The 24,864-nt window shown below is 40.9% G+C and overlaps 1 protein-coding gene across 1 annotated transcript in view; it reads right to left on the bottom strand.

The window, feature by feature from the left end:
• Positions 1 to 24,864, bottom strand: part of LOC137261703 (uncharacterized) — a 131,951-nt gene that overhangs the window by 57,705 nt on the left and 49,382 nt on the right. Inside the window, exon 2 of the mRNA XM_067799484.1 lies at positions 18,976 to 19,097. Within this exon, the coding sequence (XP_067655585.1) occupies positions 18,976 to 19,097 (122 nt within the window). The remainder of the gene's footprint in view (positions 1 to 18,975; positions 19,098 to 24,864) is intronic.

The raw sequence follows: 24,864 nt of genomic DNA, 5'->3' as shown, positions 1-24,864 counted from the left end.
AATAGAATGCATAAGGTATTTATGTCTTGTAATATTTAATGAAGGCATGGAGAAGGCAATGCAGACTATTACTTCGTTGGAGATAGAAGTTCTTGCCTCCAAGAGGCATTGTGAGGTCAACAGTGCTGTAGGCAACAATGTACGCCTAAATTGACATTTCAAACGGGTAGCACGTTTTGACTATCCTAACAGATTATGAAAATTATGTGAACATTTTATGAATGGAGCACTAAAAAGCAGAGTTTATACCGGGTGTTCGCGAAAAGGCATAGAATAAGTCAAGGGCGCTGTTTTAGTCAACTTTTAGCATCAAAGAAGGCAATGGACAATCTTTAAGGCAACCTAAGGCATGCAAAAGGTCACCTGAGACTGTTTTACATAGTAAATAATAAATGACGTGAAATTGGTCTTGTAAAGCTAAACTAGTCACGTGGGAGTACATGTCACAATGTATGTATGCAGTTAGTCAAATGTCTGAAGAGGACACTATATGGCAGAAAAGAAATCATGTGACAATCTAGGGTTAAAGTATTATGCAGCTGGTCAAATGTCTTTACAGCAGACAACATATGACAAAAGAAGTCACATGAGAGTGTGGCAGACAATGTATGAATGAAATAGGACAAATGTCACTTTAAGAGGCAACAAGGGCATAAAAAAAGTTCAAGTGACAATGTAGGAGACAATGTACGTATGCACTAGGTTAAATGTCATTGTAACAGTCAATCTAGGCTATGAAACTGATCGCGTGAACATGCTGCCGGCAATAGAAGGAGGTCATATTCTATATATATTATGGTAGCTTGTACGAAGCTGACCCTGGACCAGTCAAACATGTGCGTGAATAGAATGGACAATAACTAGTCTCGTATGGGCACGACGACACACCGTCGTAATGTTGTACATCCGATACAGTCAGAAAGCATGGGACGGTCCAAATTCATAGTAGACACGGAACTAAAGCAGTATTTTTTAAAGTGGGAAAGTGTATGACGTGTTTGAATTGACCATCTTAGTGTTACGAGTGTGTATTTTCTGTATATTTTGTTATTAATTCAGTAACAATTATTATTGGGTCACAATGTTTAGTGTGTTGAATATTAGATATGATGGGTTCATTTCGTTTAATAGATGGTCAACACTTTTAGTTTTCCGGAATTTATCTGATCCTAGTTTTCTATGTTTTACTTCCGGGAGACTTATTCGAGGGCATTCTACAGTGTTGACGATGTTCGTAAGTGCCCGAACTTTCGGGAAATGACTATCAATATATAAAAAGGCTGGTTGCCGTGTGGAGGGCGACACTCATTCATATTTGCTGGCGTTACATCACTGCCAACGCTTGATCATCAAAACCCGTCAACGCCTGACCTACATATCTGCTGTCGCACCGATCACGGTGTTGACATTCTGCATAGCTGTTCTGTCTCACACCAAGACTTTGGTGAGTTTGCGACTATATATATATCTTGTGACCTATTGCCTCAGACTTTGTCTCTTGAATTGTATTTGTAATCATCATTGTTATATTGACTTGTGACTCTGTATACCTTGCTCTCACTGCATAATGATATAATCTGAACGTTTATGACTTGTCTTTGTTCTGTTTCGCTGGTTTTGCTGGTGCTGGGGGATTTCTTGCATCGTTTGTCACGGTAAACTTTTAACCGTAACAACAGTGTCTTTGCAAAGCAAAGTATTTGAAATATTGCAAATTGTGCCATGGTGTTCACAGAGTGCCGTGAGCTGATGTGTAAAATTACATGTTCGGTGTTTTTCGAAGCAATCCACATTTTTCTACATTGATGAAAAGATATCTGTTCCAAGCGGAGTAGAGCTCTGTCTGTGTTATGAACATGTGCTTCTGATTCACTGTCAAACGGTGATGTCACTATGTGCTCGTGCATGTGAGGGAGCGTATCCTGCCACACCCGTACTCGTCATAAACTCATGCAAAGGCGGGTCAACTATTCACCTGAAAATCACGTCCTCGATGAAACCTTATATAATGTTTAGTGTCCTCATACGACCTACTTGCCACACAGACACACACAGACACACAAACACGTGCGCGCGCACACTCATACAAACAAACGCACGCATACACATGCACACACAGCATTCAAAAATACAAACAATACTGGGCATCTTGGTCATAATAAAAAATCACGGAAAGGAAAACATGATAGATTTAAATCACTCAAATTTTGCTAGGGTCGCCCAAAAAACCTGTGGTAGACCACGCCCTATATGTTTCTTGATGGGATATGTTACTGATTATCAAAATATAAATCTGAGTAGTATAACTAGTGTCTGGATGGGTCTGATAGATAAATGCATCCCATCATTCGTATGAGACTAAATGGGAAAATATTAATTAACGAGATTGTACCAGACAAATATAGGCTACCCCACCACCCCACAACTAAAGAGACATCATTGGACGTAACCAGAGGTCATAGGATGATGTAGTTGTTTAGGCCTCTTAACTATTCATGAATTAAAACAAGGCAATAAAGAGTGAATCGGAAACCCATGACAACCACGCCCTACACGTTTCTTGAAGAGATATCGTATTGATTTTCAAAATATAAATTTGGTTAGTATGATTACTGTCTGGATGGGTCTGAAAGGTAAATACATTCCATGAAGTCGCGTAATTTGGAAAATTTTCAAAACATGATCTCAAGAAGACTAATCTTCGATCAGGCTGACCTCTACCAAACACAAATATCTACGCGTGGAGTGGCGTCTTCCAGAGATACTGCGTTTGACCGATGACGTTTTTCTCCAGTGAATACGTGCACAGTTTCCCAATTACAGCTGAGAGGAAGCAGTGACCTCTCTCAAATCTAATATCAAATACAAATACCAATAACGATGCTTAAAAGAAAAGGATGACGCAATGATGCAATATATAGAATTTTACATCATTATTTCTATATATTCTCTCAAGGATCTCTCAGAGCTTTGACCTATCTGGAACCTGTGCTATTTGATCTGTTTGCATAACGTTGTTCCAAAATCAATTATCCGACCTATCTTACGAACCTGCCTTATTAATGAGCCGTATTTGTATTGGTTGAATAAAAACAAGTAAGAAATAATGAAACGTTGATGGATTTTTAACGACCGACTGCAAATAGTTTCAGGGGTTTCGTGGATGAATACGTTGGGGTTTAATTTCAGTTTTAGTAACGGTATTTGAGTAACGTCACGGCGTTTCAGTGATACTATATGAGTTTAGTTTTATGCCGCTTGTAGAAATAGTATAGAAACATGACGAGGGTGACACCAGAAATGCGTTTCACACATTGTACCTATGTGGGGAATCGAAACCGGGTCTTCGGCGTGACGAGCGAACGTTTTAACCACCGGGCTTCTTCGCCGCTCTGAGAAAACCATAGCTGATGCAGATCTCAGATATTTACCACTTTGGTGAAATCTTCAGGCACAATAAGCAACACTGTAAGGTCGAACCGGGATTCGAACCTAAGAATTGCCTAAGACATGCATGACGAGCGAATGCTTTAACCATAAGGTTGGAAGGTACCCCATTGGAGAAAATCACAAAAGGGGGGATCGATCTACATATAATATACATTAACAAAATCGGTAGCAACACTACCCGATCCCTTTAGCTATTAAGCACCGGTTGCTGACCAACAGACACTCACTCGCTCATTCACTCACTCAGAAATCGAGTTTGGCATAAAAAGAAACAAACAATCGGGTCCAACCACAAACATCTTCAAATTATTTTCTTTCAAAATATGCCCAAGTTTCGTCATCATACAGGTGGATCTGACGTATGTCTGGCAAACAATAGATCTGCAGTGCAAAAAAATCATCAGTTTTCACTGTCCTCAGAATCAACTTCCATTTGGTGTAAAACAGCTGGGAAAATGATGTAAATGGCTAAAATGCAAATTAGTGATCAAATCAGGTGTTCACCCCAAAACATTTATATCCTGACTCAGCATTGTAGTAGGTGGGGCAGTCTAGTGGTTAAAACGCTCGTCGCGTCGAAGACCCTGGTTTGATTCTCCGCATGGGTACAATTTATGAAGCCCATTTCTGGTGGTCCCCGCGGTGATATTGCTGGAATATTGGCGAAAAGCTAAACCAAGCTCTCCCACTCACTCCTGCCATGGGACGGCACATGTAAACACACCAAACAATCATGTAATCGATGAGTCAGATGAATAAATAATGATATTAAAGAAATACCTATTAACTCTTTGAATCATTTCATCTGGAGTTGCTAGTTTAAGCAAGAACTGTAAGAGTACAAAGGTTTCAGTGTGGTTGTATTGCGACAACTGCCCTTTCATCTTTCACATACTTTATTTAATTATCCAAGGAAAAAAGTAATAACGTCAGTTGTTTATTTGTCACTAATGTGAGCCACACAGACAAAAAAAAAAACACTTACTAATCTGTGTACGATCCATTATCGAATATAGCAATTAGTCGATGCTTTTCATGTACTATCAATTATGCCAAGTCACGTCCAAACAGCAGAAAGCAGCACATCTATCATAGTATGTTATTGATTATAAGCCCACCAAACCTACTTCTTTCATGGAGGCTTGGCTAGTTAAGAAACATCGATCATTCATAAAAGACTAAATGGGAAAATATCAATTAGTGAGGTTGTACCAGTTATCAAGACAGAAAAATACCAATGCTGACAAATATCGGTGTATTGTTCTAAGTTTCTTTCATAATCACAGTTGGTTTATAGAACGATTCTCTTACTATAATATATGTTTTCGATTAACGATGTTCCTAGCAACATTCCTGCTATATCACTGCGGAGGTCACCAGAAATGGGCTTCACACATGGTACCTATGTAGGGAATAGAACCTATGTCTTCGGCGTGACGAACGGACGCTTCCACCATTTGGCCAGCCCAACATCTCACAACTAAAGATACATCAGCGGACGTGACCAGAGGTCACAGGATGATGTAGTTGAATAGGCGTCTTAACTATACATGAATTAAAACAAGGCACTGGACAAGGCTTTTAACAATATTTCAGTTATATTACGGTGTCAGCTAAAGTGGGAGTAAACTCCGGAGTAATGCATATCTCAGTCGTTTATAACCTTGGTGAAACCCACAGGCCTCGACCTGGATGCATAATCGAAACAAACAAGGATTCGACCCACGATCACATGTTTCTGGGTTACCAAGGGCTGCGTAGCACATTACACGACCTTAGACAACTGGGCACCGTCTACAAATGTTATGACTCATTTGATTGCTCCAGGAGGTAGATAAATAATTCAATCAACTGATTGTGAAGGCAACACAATGACAGTAACTACTCCATTACGTGCACTGTGTCTATCAGATGTCAGGTACCGCATAAAATTCCACAACCATAACAATACAAAATGAGCATGTTTTTATGCAATTACTGATATGCATTAGGCAGATAAGTGCAGTGCTTGTCGTTGTTAGCGTGGGGTGGTGTCACCCATGTAGTGTACATCCACTTAGATATAAACAGTGTTCTTCTTGAATTTATACATCAGTGAAAATTAATTCAACGATTTTGGCCATTATATCACAGCATGTATGGTTGATGTGGGAGGGATTGGTTCACCCCTCGAACAAGTGGGAGGAAAACCCGAAGTAATGCTTCAGCTCACCTCTCGAGCATGCAGAGGATATAGACATGGTGCTCACAAGTCTAGCAGCATAATCGCTGACATTCGGGACTCGAACCCATGGGTGCCTGTTGAGCCCAAGGGAGGTAACTCTGGATAAAGAATTGCATCTCTTTAGATTATTAACTCACTCGTTCTCCTCTTGTGTGAGAAGAGCAGCACACAGGGCACGTTTCCTCAACGTCTTAAATCAATGTTACAATTGAAAGAAAAACCACATGAGTTCATGCACATCATGAAGACTCGGCCTCAAACAGTTGTAATTTGCTGCTGTGTTGTGTGCTAGACATAGAGATATATTGTCATACGTCATTGTTCTATAGTAAATCTAACACGCGCAAAACAAAACATACGCATAATAACACAAAAAGTGTTATTACGAGACATGATGTTGTGTAAGCAAGACAAACGTGTTATTTGGAGTCGTAATATTTCACAAGCAACACTGAAAACGAACCATGACTACACAAGCATCTGACCTCAGGGCTCGCCCCGAGATGGTGGAACGAAATCCCACGTTAACCACAGAAGCCAGGCTAAATATATATAATTTCGTTTCTCAAAATACTAAAAACTGATCCAGCAGAAGCCAGGATGTCGGTGCTAAAACAATTACTGATACAGATAACGATTTTTGTAAAGCTACATAAAATATAACATACACTTCGTCCGAGGCTTCAATCTCCACACTGATGGTATCCCAGTCTTTCATGTCGGCTGTTCTTGATGATGCTACGGGACGGAACTCCAGGAATCACCTAGGAATATTCACCAAGTTAACCACTCCCTTTCATGTGTCTGAAGCACCGACTGCCATTAAATCCCCTTTAGGACCGATGATGGTTGGAGCCCTGAAGTGACGAGTACTGGCGATCGTCATAGATAGTATAAAGCCTGAACGAAGATCGATAGGACGACTTGAGGAGGCTCCGAACACTGCATTTTAACATCCAGCACCTTTCGGTTTGGCCTCCTGCATCACACATCTACAAGCCGCCATTCAGACTCATGCTTCTTTAAAAATAACTCACACTGAACTAAGAGCTGCCTTGATCTGTTTTTCTGGTCGGGTGACGTTTGGCGGGTGGTCGAGTATTGATCCCTGTTTCTGTCCCGAACCGTTGATGAAGTCCCTGACTGGAGACTGTGTTAAGACGTCCGACGCTTTAATCGTTTAGGTACAATATTCATGAGTTTTGTCAGCGGAAAATCACGAAAGTAACAACTGCCGTAATTTACGATGTAAGACCTAAGCAATCAGGATTAAAATGTAGTGCTGGCTCCCTCAGATGTGGGGTGAGCTGGGCGTGGAGGCATCCAGCAGAGTGGTGATGATTTTCACACTCTTGCTCGTTCAATACAGAAACAAATCTACGCTTTCATACAAGACCACCGGAAATTAGATTTCGTAACTTAGAAATGGCTGCAAGACTGTGTATTCAAGATTGATTTACCGCAAACCATAAACAGCTCATTTGGAAGTAATGGCAACACTGAAATTCTGACATGTTGTGGTGTGTACTGCACCAAATGTCATGTATATTGGAAAAGCATTAAGCCGTGTACATATTTTCAGCTTGTTAACCTATGAATTGAACCAATTCCAATCAGTCATCATTTGACCGTAATTGACTTTCGTAGTTTCCGATTATCCCGCTTTGACCCTTCATTAAATACTTGTATACATTCACACCTTCCAAAATAACCATTTTTTCTTCAAATTCCATGTACACTCTCATGAATTGGATCAGTCTTAATGTTTCATTTTCGATTAAATACGACCAAGGTGCTTCGATCGTTCTTCTTATTGCAGATCTATAATTCCTTTTTAAGTTTTAGATTATCGACATAAACGCCACCGAGTCCCGTGGAACACAACCATCACATATTTCCTTTTGATTTTATCCGCCGCCCTATGGGAGTTGTTTTTTAATTCAATACAATCACAAAGGATGAAACTCCTTGCAGTTAGACAGTGAACGAGGCCCAGCTAATCCTCAATGGCAGTTCTCTCTTCTGATGACGGCCCCATTGGTACAAGAAGGACTTGAACAAAGGAGAAAGACATCCTCTGAACCTTTGCCAAACATGGGGAAATCCTTTGGCAATCTAACGCCAGATCTTCTCATAAACCATAATCGTAATGGCAGAGGAACAATCGGAAAACAGTGCCCTCCAAGGACAGGATGTATTTTTTACTTATTTTTTTCAAAGCAGAATCGTTTCTTAAAATGGCCAAGCCTTGAAAGAGGAGGAAGTGGAATTGTATTGGTTTCGCTGACTAGGAACTGTCAAACCAGATGTGGATGACGATCCATGGCTGATAGTGCAACCTTGCATCTCTCGCTTCAGTCTTGTGGGGAAAGGTATTATCGTTGTCAACAAGAAGCAAGGATCAATATTGTGGAAGAATTTGCTGTGTGAAAAAGCAAAAGTGACTGAAAGCGTCATCAAAAATACACCCTCAACCAATATTGTGTTATACGCATTTAAAGCTCCCATGACATGCTGTAAATCTTTGATATCACTGAGAAAGTTTGAAAAATATTTTGCAGAAAAAGAGAAAAATCAGTGTTGACACAATGTGTTCCTTTCAGCAACGCGGTAGATACTGTTTCGCAGTGGTTGTTTGTGAAGGTTGCGGTTCGATGTTATGTCACTTCACATGTTTAATTCTTGGACAAAGTCGCTACACATTGCGAAACATAGAAACTATTTACACTTTCACAAATGGAGATGAGCTCTGATACACATGCACACTTAAAGATATTTACTTTCAAAATTTGAAATTAACGCTTTTCACTGCTGATGATAAACACGGTGCGCAGTCTATAAATATTTATTAAAATCCTTCGACAGTCTAAGAGGAAGTAATTTACTGCTTATGGTAACAGGGTGTCAAGGTGAAGATAAGCACTGGTTACAGCTTGGAGTGATCTCTTCTCCTGCAAATGTCCTTTCTTGGTGTCTGCTTGAACTTTATTCACAGCATTTTAAAGAAATCACCCATTCTTTGACATACACATTGTTCAGCGTTTGCATGTATATCTGTTCATAGCTTTCTGATAAGCAAATCATAATATGAAATACACAATGTGCAAGTGTGGACACACATGGAAATGTAGTTCACTGATAAAGATAGTCACAATTGACATTTGGTATGTTCGAGAGAAGTATATCGTGAAATATTTTAGTAAGTTTCTTGCGATGAACAACTTTATAGATATCATGCAATATGTCAATGTTGATGTGATTACGAATGACAGTTTTTTCTGTATAGTTACTGTATTATTAAAATTAAGAGCAGACCATTTTTGTAAATTCATGTGTAATACTAATGTGATGTGTGATCTTGTTATTGACTGGTATTATGGGCCAGTGGCCTTTTACTGAATGAAACTGTCTGTCCGTCTGTTTGTCTGTGTGAGTGTGTGTCTGTCTGTCTTCCGTCTCTGTATACATCTGCTTGTCTGTCCTTCTATCTGTGTGCTTCTCCCTCCGCCCGCTCCCCACCCCGTCCGTCCGTCTGTCCGTCTGTCTGCCTGTCCATCTGTCTGCCTGTCTGCCTGTGAGTCTGTCTGCCTGTCTGCCTGTCTGCCTGTTAAGTTCTGGTTGGTGAATGAACTATTGTTGAGTCACTGATTCAAATCGAGAAGTCTGTGTTGTGCAAACCTACCATCAGACAAACATACATCTGCATGAAGTTAGAGACACATCGGCGTTAAGGCTATAATTGGATAATATGATATGAATCTATTGTCTAGAGTAGGTTTTCTTTCGATAATAATTACAGTGAAGTCTCCTTATCTTGTGGACTGGACTTAACTCAGTCACCCACTATTGATTACGACTGACCTGTGAGTAAGCTGCGCTGCAATTCATCACTTTCAGTCTACAAGCCAGCAGTTACTGTTTCTCTGAGGGTGGTGGTGGATAGGTTTAATCAGAGTCATTGTGGAGAGATAGAGAGGGAGGAGGAGGAAGAGAGAGACAGACACACACACACACACACACAGAGAGAGAGAGAGAAGAGACAGAGAGAGTACGATTTACACGAGAGACCGAGGGACAGATAGAGCGACAAGAGAAAGAGAAACACGCACAAAATCAGGGACAAAGAGAGACAGAAAGAGACAGTGGGACACTGAGGGAGTCAGAGAAAGAAAGAGACAGAGAAAGAGAGATAATGGAGGGAGACAAAGAGAGAGACAGTGAGAGTCAGACATAAAGACAGAGAGACAGATAAAGACAGAGAGAGAGAGAGAGAGAGACAGAGGCAGAGAGAGAGGGACATAAAGAGACAGGGACTGAGTAAGAGATGGAGAAGAGACAGAGACAAGGGGAGACAGAGAGAGACAGAGAAGTGACAGAGGCAGAAAGAGACAAGCACAGAGACACAGAGAGAAAAAGACATGTACAGAGACAGAGAGAGACAGAGAGAGAGACAGAGGCACAGAGACAAAGAGAGACACAGAGAAAAAGAGACAGGTGAGAGAGACGGAGAGAGAGAGTGGGAGCAAGGGAGAAGAAGAAGGCAACTGATCAGAGGGATAAGATAGGGAGAAGAGGAGGAAGAGAGAGTGGAAGAGGGGAGGACGAAGATGGTGCCACCTTTACAAGACTTCATGTCAGCAGTTCAACGTAGCTCTACCTAGATTTTGAGGTGCTCCGCATTGGCCGTACATATTATCGAAATGTTTTGTGGACGATATTTTGGAACAACTGCCCAAAACAACTTTTGACCCGTCCGAAAATGGTTCTCATATCTTCATGTGTTATTTCCTGTTGTTAGGTTTCCGTTTAATTTACCCTCTTCTCTCACTCCTATCAAGGTATTTGTCTCGTTGACATCCCAAAGTTGTGTCTCCCAAATAATTACATTCCTTATATATCTCGTGAATATCCGGGTTAGAATTGGTCTCCAGCAACCAATGTTTGTCGGAAGACTTGACTATTGGGATCGGATGGTCAGGGTCGCTGACTTGGTTGGCACATGACATCATATCCAGATTTTGTAGATCGATGCTCTTGATGTTGTTCACTTGATTTTCTGGTCCGGACTCGACTATTACATATAGCAGGGAATATTGCTGAGTGTTGAACAACTGTCTAAGTAAACTTATCCCCAGTGTTATTCGTTACACTCCAACACTCCGTCTAAACAACCTAGTAGATGGTCGCATCAGGTAACCCTTGAGATTGACCAATCAGAGCACATCTTACCGAATTTCGAAAGTGGACATTCGCACATACCTTTTGAACTTTTACTCACGCAAAAGTTTGTACCCGAACGATTCCGAAAGCTATTTTCCCTACGATAGCTTCCGGGTAATGCACATAGAGCATGCCAATACAGTGAATAAACAATCGCTGAAAATAGCGTTTTTGGAAAGGTTCAAGGACGTCAGCTGGTGAAAATATTAGTTAATGGTAAGTTAAACTATGTCAACAGAAACCAAAAAGCGTATATGCTCCAGCTGAAGTATCGGTGTTATATGCGGATTTTCGTTTGTTGAGAGATCATTGTCAGTGACCGGTGTGTTTTGTAAGTCCAACCAAACCCTAAACAGTTACCGTTGTCTGATTGGTTAAATCCGTTTAGCAGTCTCGTATTTGACTGGACTGTCATAGGTCGCTCAAAGGTGTAGGAGTGTAACAAATAACGCTGGGGCTAAGTTTACTTAGACTGCGTTGAACAAGAAGCCAAGCTGAACATTCCTAATACACATACTGAAAACTGACATTGCACAAAGCATTACCTGTTAGGCCACGAACGTTTCACTTTATCGTAGCAAAACTTGAGTCATGGCAATCAACAAAAACAACCGTTTCACACTGGATGGTAGATAACCATGTCTGATTATTTTGCTGCAATTAAGAGAATGCACTAGGGCAAGTCTGTTGGGATGCACAGTCCTGTGAATATGTTCAATACCGCTTGAACAGTTGAAGCAACCCTCTTTGGATCAAGATGTAAACTTTACCATTTCCATTCGTATGTACTATTTACCTTACAGAACAATATCACACATAAATAACGCTGATAATGGATGTTATAAAGAAAATATTGATCATGTAACTATTCTGCATCTTCCGTGTATTGTCCCCATCACCTTGAATCGAATATCGTGTTTACCTTTACCCTAAGATGACAAGACAGTTCCGAAACCGTGGAGATAATGGGAGATTAATACATACGGTAAAGTTCCTGATATTTTAAACATAATGTACATATTGATTAAGCGAATAACGTTGTTACATTGATTTCAAGTGGTGTATCTTCGCTGGATACGCACGTGTATATAAACATACATTAGACTGGGTTTCAAGTGACGAAAGACACGTCACTTACAAGTGTTTGAGAGTAAAATGACTAATATTGAACAGTCCGGGTTGCAATTGATCATTAGCAACTCATGTTTGCTGTGGGGTTGTCAAAGATCAGACCAATAATGACCCAATGGCCCAATGGTCCAATGGCCCAATGGCCCAATGGTCCAATGTTCTGGCCCACCAATGAAAACTCTCCCACTGTGCAGATAAACGTAGAAATAATAATCGTGGAAATAATACCTCTCTGTTGAAACAGTAAAATCGGCAGCTTTAAATCGCTAAAACTGGAGCAAATAACCCGAAAAAACCTGGGACTTCGATTTTGCGCATGCGCACATGGAAGAGAAAGTTTCCGCCACAGGTTGCTGTTTTCCAGTTTAAACATTCCTTTTTTGCATTTCTGTTGTGTTATTTGGCAGTTATGATCATCATGCTTGCTTTCTACCTTGATACATTCACGTTCCATCCGTATAAAATGATTGACAGTACACATTTTGACATATTCAGTGCATTTTCTGCGCGAGGCGACGCACGGTTACTCTGGAATTGAGAGACACGCGGATTGAAATGCGCATGTGCAGTAGATGTAATAGTCTTTCGTTGCCGTTTTGGCTGTTTCACTAGCAAGGTAATGCGTTTATGCAGCTATTTCCACGATTAATGAGAGCATTTCTGTGGTTTTCTGCAGAAAGTGGGAAGGCTTTCTTCAGAAGGCCTGATAGTAATACTAAGGAGCAACGTTGTCGAGTTGTAGTCGGTTTGATTTCATTAGAGACCGATGAATTTCTCACAAACAAAACGTCTAATAACTGCAACACAACCACAGCTTCACATGGAATCGACAAACCCAGCTCTGATTATTTGTCTTATAATTTTGGACACCCGGATAGTTGTTTAACAGCATTAGTTTGACGTCACATTTTGCTAGTTTATTATGAGTTTATTACCACTTGCTGGTAGAACAGCCAGGTGATCCACAAACGTGTGTAGAGAAATTTCAGTTACATGAGCAACTTGCACAGGGATTATTGGCATCTTGCATCAGCAACACATACCATCATGCCATGTAGGTTTAGATCAAAACTGTTCAGGTTACTCTACTGTAATTGATCGTACATTACATATTATCCTTTATATATTATCCTTTATATATTATCCTTTATATGGAACCCTGGCAACGTTCCTTCTAGGATTCCACACTTACACGTGTTTGAAATAGAAAGGTCTTGAAACAGCATTTTACCTTGAGAAAATCCATTTCGGGTAATATTTTATGTATTTTTTAAAAGTAAAAATGAAACTTTTCGAGGCAGTGTTTGAGCAATACCGCAGGCGGTTACTATTTATTAATTTATTTATAGAGGGAGGAACCGGGGGCAGGTCGAGAAGAGTGAGAAAACAACCATCATTATCGGAAAAAATTCTAAATTTTGAACGAGCAGTCATTGGATCCTAACGTACTGAGGGGAGGCCAAACATCTGCCAAACATAATGCAGAGTCTTGAGGCACTTGGCTCTGCGTTAGTACATATTTCCAGCGTACAAAATGAAGACTTAATGAAGGGCAGTTCGGATTCATGACATTAACACATGAAGCTGAATTCAGCTTCCTGTGAAAACATCGCGTCTCTTTATCTGTTCATCTTGGCCATTTAGAAACGCATTTGTCAACACTGAACATGTTAAAGCCAGTATAACACCAATAGTCAACATTCAACCCAAATAACAAATAATCACCTTGACGCAATGAAATGCTTAACTCCGTTGAACAAACAGGCTTAAACCTGGCTTTGGCAAAGTTTTATACATGGCCCAAAGTCCCACGTCAAAACACCGCTGCAAAAACACCATCCTGTCTTCGTGTAGAAATACATCAATATGGCGTAGTGAGATCAAGTAAAACTCTATTTCAATATTCATACAAAAATATTGGACGGTATTGATGCATTTGAATAAAGTTGAACAAGGAATTGGGATTTCTTTTTGATTTAGACCCTGTCGCTGTTTCACCGAGGTTAGAAATGACGTAATACGACTCCGAGATGAAAAGACTCTGTGGACAAAAAATTAGTAGTCTCCGGATGGCGGAGAAGCATTAGCTGTCTGATCAATATTAACTGCTACTGCGGTTCCAAAGGCCAACACGTTCGATGGAGGACCCGGGAAAAGTACTTTCTCGACCCATGCCATGCATCGCTGTAATACGTCTCCATTCTCACCGTGTAAACCTAACGACAGCGCAACATAGGTGAAGGTGATGGGCTCTTTCAACAGTCTGCACATCATCCAAATTGAGGTTTCATTGATTTGTATTGTACATAAGTTAACATTGCCGCTGCAACGGGGTCAAGGAGTCCTGCTCTGTTATGGGGTGTGAGCGGCAAGGTTTATGCTTCATCATCCGATATTTCTTGCCATACTCCATTAATCTCCTTCTAAAGCACGCCATTAATACGTTTTTTTAGATTTAAAGATGCCAGGCAGAGTGTTTGATGCAGGTTACATTTAACGTTCCATATTTGACAAATCAGTGACCAGAATGATGACCCATCCCTTTTGAACTTATTTCTTAATATGTTTCTAGGTTTGTTCAAGTGAACGCTTGACTTGCCTGTGCGTGTGTTTGTGATGTTGGGGCATATTCACACGGTCATCTGGTATCATCACTGATAAATAATAATAAATATCGCATATCATACTGCGCACGCATCCAAGCTGGTAAGCATGCTTTTGTCGTAACGTATTATTAAGCAGGATAACCCAAGCTGTATGTTAGGTGCTGGAAGTGTATAGTCTCATGACTTGTTCCACCGGGTACCCATTTTCTGCTGGGTGAACAGAGGCAATGTGTGAACACACTTACTTGCCTGCATGGCACAACATGTATCTGCCTGACACCATCACCCATCCAAAGACTCTCCGCACCCAACTTTCACCTGATTTGTAACTTGAGATCTATGCACATGACTATTCACAAAGGTTACTAAGCATAGTTAATATGTACAGGGAATAACACAGTAGGAACAAGGTTTCTGATTTATATGGAAAACGGTATTTCGCCTATATTTAATATCAGAATATTAAAGATTTCGTTTCTTTACATTAGGTGCATGACAGCAACCTGTACGTTTCGCGGAGTTATCACACAGTGACTTTCATCATGATCCAGACCAATTCTGAAAGGATCTATAAAGTGATGCATTTAGTAAAGTATTTATTAAATAATTCCATTATCTTGGCATTCCGATTATAATACCATCGAATAGAAATAACTGGATAGTTATTGGATAGTGTGACAAAAGATTCATAAGTCTAGACGCCGATTTTCCATTTGGATAAAACGATACTGATGACTACAGAGCAGGGACATACTGAGGGGCAACTCGTCCTCTGACTTCAACTCCTCCTATATTTGATTAGCAGTTGAAAGTTGAAACTGTTAACAAATTGTACTGAAAGCACTAAAAGCTTGTATTTGTGCTTATTTTTCACATTTTTATTTATCATTTTGAAAACGTGTGTTTTAATATTAGTACACAGGTCACGGGTATCGTGGATGAGTGATTCTGTAAAACGCGATGGAGCAGATTTTGTTGGCAGAAATTTGAATTTAAAACATTGCAGAGGGCATGTGGTTGTCATGAATTTCTTACACCAGTCTTTAATTGAACATATTTTAAGACAGTATTCCCAGTCCCAGTCCGCGTATTAGAGCCATGCTGGAATGGGAAATAAACTGACGAGCAAAAGAAAGTGCACAGGTGTAATTGTAGCTGTAATCACAAATTTGCGTTCTAACTAAAAAAAACACATTGTTTAATTTGCCAAAATGCAACCGACAACATGTGTACGTGTTTTGCATGAATTGTTTGGAAAATTTGTGATTATTGTCCTATGCACGAAGAATTTGCGTATAGAGGGTATCAATCGTGTTTCTCGTAAAGGCAGAATAATCACTTGACAAAAGTCTCACAAGAAAATGCCAACAGTCATTTTGCGAGGTATTTGGGTTGCACACTACAAACCATAATTCATCTGATTAACCGTTTCAATATGACAGGCCAGACATGTCATCGACCCAGAATTGGTCGTCCCAGAGTCACAACACCCCAAGAGGATCGCTATCTGCGGTTTATTCACCTACGCAACAAGATGTTGGCGGTGACGTCATCACCAGTCACATCATTGGCTCCTCGCGAGAGCCTATTCACAGTGACAAGACGACTTCGTGCTGCTGGCATATGAACCCACCGACCGCTGCGCTGAATGTACTCGTACTTGACCTTCCAGCATCGTAGGAAACATCTGCAGTGACTATCGCTGTTTATTGTTACAATGCCATTTTGCCGATAAAACAGGTGTATTGCAGTGTGCGTCAATATACATTTTTCATCTCATGAAATGGATTTGTTGGTTTTATACTAACGGTGCAAACACAGCCTGTGAACTTTCTTTTGCTCGTCAGTTTAGTCAATCAGGAATGCTCATATTTGAAAACAATTCCTTCAATGTCCAATCACATAAAACAAGCTAGTTTTTTTCTATAGTACCCTAGGTGTAGTGCGTCCATGCCAGGGTATATGATTTAAATGAAAAAAAACCCAACACTACCGCCAGTCAGTCTGTAATCGTCCACAGGATCCATGGATACATGAGGTTGTATTGAAAAACTACATTATCTTGCACAGCAATGTAGGCTACCCGTTGGTGAAAACCGGTTACGTACCGTGGGTACGCGTCCCTAGTAACACCATATTGTCAAGGGTTATCTCCCTTGTTTGCATTGTTTGTAAACACACACAAGACGCTGTAGCAATTTGGTATTGCAACGTTCCCGCTGGAGTCAATACTCTCAAGAAACCCAGAACATCGCCAAACAAGAGATGCAATCTATCCTCAGTACACAAAAATCACTCTGTCCATACCACAGGGGCCACTGTATCGCCGAGGTGTCGCTTCGGTGCAGCTCAACACTATCGCTGACCACAGGAGAGTATACATACTCACCATACACACACCTTCTCTTCTCCCATTGGACTCGCGGTCCGGCATGACACTTGCAAGCGGCGATTACGACCGATGCGTTGACTTCCACCTAGACGTGTCAGCGACAGAAATGCTGTAACATCTTGGCCACAAATACCACTTCTGTAACAGTGTACCATAAACAATCCCCCAGTCACATTCGGTTGCAGTAAACACAGTAACCCCTCGCTTAGTCTGATGCGAGTGTCGTCTTCGAGGTTTGTGCATTCCAGTACAGGTCATGCTGACCAAACCTCGAGTAACCCGAGGTTGATGAAAGTTTCATGTTAACAGAGTAATAGTTAACTTCGTTGTTACATGTTATTTGAGAGTTCCTTTTCATACAGAAAGTCTGACAATGAATGACAGCGTGGATTTCGAACTTTTGCACCGTATCTAAGGTGGAATATCTGCACGAGGTGACGTGACCGTTCAAACTAACCTTTTGCCTAATTTGTGTGACTATTTTATTTCAGTCAAGAACCGTTGCACGGAACAAGACCGAACCTTTCGTGCTGAATACGATGGTATGAACCAAAACATTGTACGTTCACAATTAAATAAAGGTATACAGACACAATCGGTCGCCATTTTGATTGTCTCGTTCTTTCAGTCGAGGTTTAATGCGCTTAGTGAGGGTGCTCGTCGAGACAAATTCGTTACCATGTGTACAGTGTTGTCCGAAGTACATCCGTCACTTGGTTATCTGGTCTGGTACAGATAGCCAAGCTTCTGTGAGCCATCGGACTCTGGGGATACTGCTCGGCAAACGTAACTGTGTCAGGTGCTACCAGCTGGACAGAGCAGTGTAGGGCTTGCTTACCCCGGAAGACCCGTTGTCATAACGGACTTTAAGATTTCCACGAATAAAGTTTTCAGTGTAGACCTTTACACCAACTGAAATGTGTTTCTCTGGAAAGCCAAGACTGTATATTCATTTGAACTGCGTATATCAGCTATCGTGACTTCGTTGTAAGCGATGTGTATTCAAAACATGGAAGAACCAAGATATAGCGAGGTGTAGCTTTTCTAGCTTCATCATAAGCGATTTCAGACGTTGAGGACCGTTTCTGAATTTCCAGACACGGAGAATTGTTGCTCTGAGATTCGTAATTCTGGATGATTGATTTTCCAGTTAATTGTTAAATGTGGGGGACGTTTCTTATACCTTGATGTCTGATCTAATCATAAAAACTTCGGTATTTTCAAACTGAATGGTCACCTGTTCAGATTTTTTTGTCACTGGATGGTCACTTGTTCAGGTTTTTGTCACTATGGATGGTCACTTATTCTGGTTTTTGTCAGTGTGGATGTCACCTGTCCAGGTTTTGTCAATGTGGATATTCACAAGTTCAGGCTTTTGTCAATGTATATGGTCACAGGTTTACGTTTTTGTCAATGCGGATGGTCACATGTTCAGGTTTTTGTCAATGTGCATGTCACCTGTTCAGGTTTTGTCAATGCGGATGGTCACATGTTCAGGTTTTTGTCAGTGTGTATGGCCACATGTTCAGGTTTTTGTCAATATAGATGATCACCTGCTCTGGATGATTGTCAATGCGGATTGTCACACGTTCAGGCTTTTGTCAATGTATATATTCACACACTCAAGTTTTGTCAGTACAGATGGTCACCTGTTCAGGTTTTTGTCAATATGGATAATCAGCTGCTCAAATTTTTATGAATGTGGATGTCACATGTTCAATTTTTTTTCAACGTAAATGATCACTTTTTGAATGTTGGTGTGGCTTCTTTAAGGTATTTCCAAAGTAGGTGGGCACTTGTTCAGGCATGTTCAATGTAGATCTATTTGACATATTTTTCTCAGGGTTGATAGCCTTTAGGCTTGCAATGATCAAACGGGTTATTTGCTGTATTCCAGTTTGATTACAGGCTAAAACCAATATTGACTATCTGACTAAAGAAATAAAGCTCACCTGGCTACGATTTGTTTCGGTGGCTCCTTCTGATCTCTTCGGAGCTCTTCCTCGAGTTCGTTTTCGATCTTCTCCACATACCCATGAGTCTTTGCCAGAACCAGAGTCTCCGCTACCAGGGTCTGCAACATCAACGCTCATTATTACGGTGAGGACGGTGATAAGACGTAGCATCTCCTGAACCCATAGGAGTAAGTGAATGGGTTTAGCAATATTCCAGCAATATCACGGCTGGGGACACCAGAAAATGGGCTTCACACACTGTACCCATGTGGGGAATCGAACCTAGGTCTTCGGCGTGACGAGCGAACGCTTTAACCACTAGGCTACCCCATCGCTCCCCGAACCCATAGGACGCAGTGGGTTATTTAACAACATATACTACTATGATGTCAATCGTAACCACATCTTTGCTGAAGAGTTTGATGCGTGATGTCTGAAAAAGTACCTTGAACAAATATTAGGATGTACCTGTTGACACAGGTGAGATCGCATCAAAGGGTACAGGGGTTTCAAGACCAGGTGTTTTATGTATGCTTTGTGCACGTATCCGTGTTTCTAGTTATTTAATCATTCATCGTTCATATTCGAACCCAAACGGACTGTATTGACTGTAGAAATTAGGTCCAGTGATGAAGCTCCATCATCATTGTGATCACAGCCCATGAAGTAATCAATGGCTACCTTCGCACTGCTAATGAATGAAAAGAATATCAGAATATCAGTGAAAGTGGACGTCACATCTCATAGTGCTACCGAATAACGAACGTTCATCCGCGTTAGCATCTCAGATCATGTGTTGATAGTAATTAACAAATGCCCATCTATGCTAAAATGTAAGCACATTGATACTGGTTAATGAACGACCATCTACGCTGGCATCTGCTCATATTGGCAGTGATGAACGAACGGCTAACTACACTAGCATCTCAGCTCATATTGGTAGTGATTAACGAACAGGCACCTACGATAGAGTCACAGCTCATATTGATAATGAGTAACGAACGGCCATCTACGATAGCATCTCAACTCATATTGATAGTGATTAACGAACGGCCATCTACGCTAGCATCTCAGCTCATACTGATAGTGATCCGCGTTTGCATCTCAGCACAGACTGATAGTGATTAACGAACGGACATCTACCCTAGCATCTCAGCTCATAGAATAGCGACATTAAGGGTTAAAATACGCTAGGATAACGACCAGTCGCGTGTTCTGGAAGGATTGCAAATCGACAAGGACATGTCATTTGGGGTTTCGCAAAAAAAGATACATGTCTGATACCTTTAACAGCTTTGTGAGAAATGAAGAAACTGGTGAGTTTTAAACAAGCATTTATTCAGCCCCGGTGGAATCTAGACTTAATTGTGAACGATTATCCCTCATCGGGGCGCACATACACATCATCTAACACATCAGGAAATGGGGACCCTGTATAAAGAACTCCTGAATGGCAGGCTGAGTGCTGGAACTCTCTCAGAAGGCAAGATAGAGACAGTTTAACGGTCCATGGTCTATCTCTTGTCGACAGGTGGGTAAAGAAGTTCACAACGGACATTGATTAAGTACAAAGGTTTTTCTTCGTGAATGCATCTTCATTCTCCATGTTTAACAGCCGTCTTTTGCTTTTGGAATGGCAGGTGTTAAAGATGACGGGGTGGACGTTTTGTACATGAACATTATTCCAGCTACATGGCAACGTGGTTGATGTTATGAGCATCTATTTACGTTAGTCTTCAGGATACGCTGACTCGTCATGAATCACTTGCACGTCGCGATACTGACCACCAGTGAGTGAATGAGTTCAGTTTTACGCCGCTTTTAGTAATATTCCAGCAATGTCACGGCGGGGGACACCAGAAAATAGGCTTCACACGTTGTACCCATGTGGGGAATCGAACCCGGATCTCCGACGTGACCAGCGAACGCTTTAACCACTAGGCTACCCCACCGCCCCCTGACCACCAGATCCACTGAGCAGCCTGCTACGGCCCGAGGGACAGTGTTGTAGCCTTGTGGTTAAAGCCTTCGCCCATTACGCCGAAGGCCTGGGTTCGATTCCCCAGATAGGTAAAACAATTATTTGTGGTGTCCCAGCCGTGGTATTGTTTAAGCTTGCTAAATGGCGCGTAAAAATAAACTCACTCACACTTTCGATTGGCAGAGGAGCTTGGAGATGTCTAAGAAGTGTGATTAATCAACGATTTGATAAAAACGAATCTCGGTAATCGGGTGTGCCATATTATCACTTGTTAACGTCACTTGGTTGAACAGCTGCGAGGTGTCTTGTTTTTGTGCGGGATTAAAAAAACAGCATAAAAACACATGTAATTGGCGTTAACAAGTAATTATCAGCACCGCTAACAGTTTAAAAACATCCTGTGAAAAATACAATCCAAGCTAAAGCAACATTGATTCACCGCCCAGTTATCTGTGATGCTAGGCGTCCGGGTAATATTTGTAGAACAGTTCTGAGTTCAATGTTAACTGGGTTCTTGAAGAAAAACTTCACCGTCGCCAGTGTAATGCTACCAAGTCAGATGAGTTGTGTTTTTCTTTAATTACAGACCAAACTTGAAGCATGCTCTTCCCTCAAAGATTCTGGTCAGACTGGTCTTAAAACATAAATCGATAGTGAATTTAAAAAAGAAAAATAAAATCCCACGCCGTCCCCGAAGTCTTTAGTTTTCTTAACGCTGCCTCCAGTGATTTCAAAGAAACATTACCAAATTTAGACGTGATACACGGTGCATTTCAGCCAATCAGAGGTCGAGGACTGGAACCATTCTACCTAGATGTTCAGTCTGAAGACAAGGAGGCGAGCAACGTGTGTTTGCTTTTGACGCCATGTAATGCAGCCATATGCATGCACAAGAATATCTCTAATACGAAACGTTTTGTCAGATGTATCGCTATGTAAGACAAGATGGTTACTTTTAAATCTTGTTTATGAGAAGCTTATTTGTGACTTTTTAAGCTTATTTTACTTACAATGGCGAACCTTTTTATATTGAAAGCTTTTTCAAATAATGAATTTTCCTCTTGGAACTGACTTAGCACCTTAGCAACCATAATACATCGGTTCTAATGCAAAATATATGATCTGGATGCATAAAAACAACGTTACTCTGTTTTACTCAATCTTTAAATATGAGAACCTTATATGTGGATATTTTAAGCATATTTTACTTGCAATTGCAAACCTTTTTATATTTAAAAGTTGTTCAAATAATGAATTTTCCTCTTTTGACTGACTGGAATTTGTTTTTATCAATAAATGCAAACGATCTGTTTCAAGTTGGAACTGATGCCAGTGAAAGTAGGGTAACTCTATCTATTAAACCACACCTGCGCAAACAAGATTTTTTGAGAAAAAAATCTTTCATCTAATGTATGTTATTAGCCCTGAAGATAACATCAACGGTTTTGGAATTTCGCAAAGCAGTTGTAGCTACATGTAAACCGTAAATGCTTCCTTGTTCCTAAGGCCCATAATTAAGAACTCATTTGTTTCGCGGGAATTGAATCCGCATGACATCTCATGAAGACTTCACTGTTAGCATTGATACTGGATTGAAGCGTCTTCAAGTAACGTGAAAAAAGGTGCTTGTTTATCTTGGAAGCATTTTATAGTTAAATTACAGAGTATGTAAGATGGGCTTATGAAGCGTTTACAACAACAGCTTTTCATGTAGGCACCAATAGTCAGTTGTTCGCTTTCAATGGTGACAGAAGGATGTTTTGAATTATCTGGTTCCGGAAAATTGCAATATGTTTATGGTTTTGGAATTACTCCTTCATTTGATGGAGTTCTAAAACCCTCCATCCCTAGCTGGAATTCCACGAGGTGACTACGTATGAACAACCCAACCAAACCTACCTTACCTTAGCTGGAATGATCTTGTTAACAGTAAATACTGACACAAGAATAGCAAACAAGATTTTATTCTAACAATAGTTCTAGTGAAAATCAGGTCAATTCCACAACTCAGCAAGACACGAAATACCTCAAGGGCAGGGAATGCGTTAGGTATTAACAGCATAGAGGTATCACATCAAGTTATTTTTAAAATTTGTTTAATACTGCAATGTTCCTTGGGTTCTCTTTGCTTTATTAATCCTGAAATAATTATTATGCTACAAGGATGTTGCTACCAAAGGGATTCTACAAGGGTGTTGCTACCAAAGGGATGCTACAAGGATGTTGCTACCAAAGGGATGCTACAAGGATGTTGCTACCAAAGGGATGCTACAAGGGTATTGCTACCAAAGGGATGCTACAAGGATGTTGCTACCAAAGGGATGCTACAAGGATGTTGCTACCAAAGGGATGCTACAAGGATGTTGCTACCAAAGGGATGCTACAAGGGTGTTGCTACCAAAGGGATTCTACAAGGATGTTGCCACCAAAGGGATGCTACAAGGATGGTGCTACCAAAGGGATGCTACAAGGGTATTGCTACCAAAGGGATTCTACAAGGGTGTTGCTACCAAAGGGATTCTACAACGGTGTTGCTACCAAAGGGATTCTACAAGGATGTTGCCACCAAAGGGATGCTACAAGGATGTTGCTACCAAAGGGATGCTACAAGGGTATTGCTACCAAAGAGATTCTACAAGGGTTTTGCTACCAAAGGGATTCTACAAGGGAGTTGCTACCAAAGGGATGCTACAAGGGATGTGCAACCAAAGGGATGCCACAAGGGAGTTGCTATCAAAGGGATGCTACAAGGGATGTGCAACCAAAGGGATGCCACAAGGGAGTTGCTATCAAAGGGATGCTGCAAAGGGGACTGACTACCAAAGGAATGCTAGAAGAGGCTGCCACCAAAGTGATGCTACAAGAGGCTGCTACCAATGAGATGAAACCAGTGGGGGTCAGCTACTAAAGAGATCCTAGAAGGGATGGCTACCAAAGGGGTGTATAAAAGAGGTTGCTACTATAACGGACGTCGCTGCAGAGATGAGGGTCAATTCCGTCTTACTCGAAATGCCCGCCGGAATATCCTTTAAGGGAAAATATACCGCAGATGAAACTCTTGTCAACACCTCATTACCGTCCCTCAACCACAAAGGCCAGGCCAGGAACGCGGAAACCGTCAACTCTGGGAGTTGCCACAGCTCTTTATCCAATGGTTCCTCCGCCATAGGCTCAACGAGTTTACACTCGTCCGACCCCCACACAAGGAGAATTCACTACAAGCCAGTTCCAGTGAATCCACTTGGAGAATTCCAGGCAGGTACGTAATTGGCTCATATCTAAAAACAGCAGATAGTGCATTTGGGATGCAAATGTTGGCCTCTTGTAGCATAAATCGAAAGGGCTTACTTCGAGAATGGTAATTAAGATGATTTTTTACTCAAACTTGATGATGCGTTTCATCATTCTGCAGATTCATTGAAACCCGGAAGTCCCATTGTACTCGTTCAAACATGGTTTGAAATTAAGTGAAGAGGCTTTTACAACGTCTTTTGAAATTCCCAGTCTGTGAACGTCTTTTTTTATTTTGCTTAATGATACAAAATAAATCAGCATTAAAGCCGTAATGCATATATCTCAGTTCTGGGTCGTCTTCCTAGGGTTGTTTGTGCCAGTAATGAGTAATTATGGCTTTTACTTTAATTCTCGTAGTCTAGGTATTAGGAAGTGACCTGTACTGCCTGGGGGAAGGTTTTATGTAAGGCTCTTACGCTGATGCTAATCTAAAGACTCTTTAACACTAAGTAGTCCCACTTGAACATGTCGGTATGAGAGAAGGTGAATATTTCGAGTCAGTGAGTATGGTTTAACCCTGGTATCGTTGCCTCAGCATCACCAAAGGTGCACAAACCTTAGAAAGTGGGAAGCTCTGTGACAGTGATGGAACTCAAAAACCGTTGTCGTGA

This window comes from Haliotis asinina, chromosome 14, assembly GCF_037392515.1.
Source record: "Haliotis asinina isolate JCU_RB_2024 chromosome 14, JCU_Hal_asi_v2, whole genome shotgun sequence".
In the NCBI taxonomy this organism is placed as follows: Eukaryota; Metazoa; Mollusca; class Gastropoda; order Lepetellida; family Haliotidae; genus Haliotis; species Haliotis asinina.
This window is presented reverse-complemented; position numbering and strand designations above follow the sequence as displayed.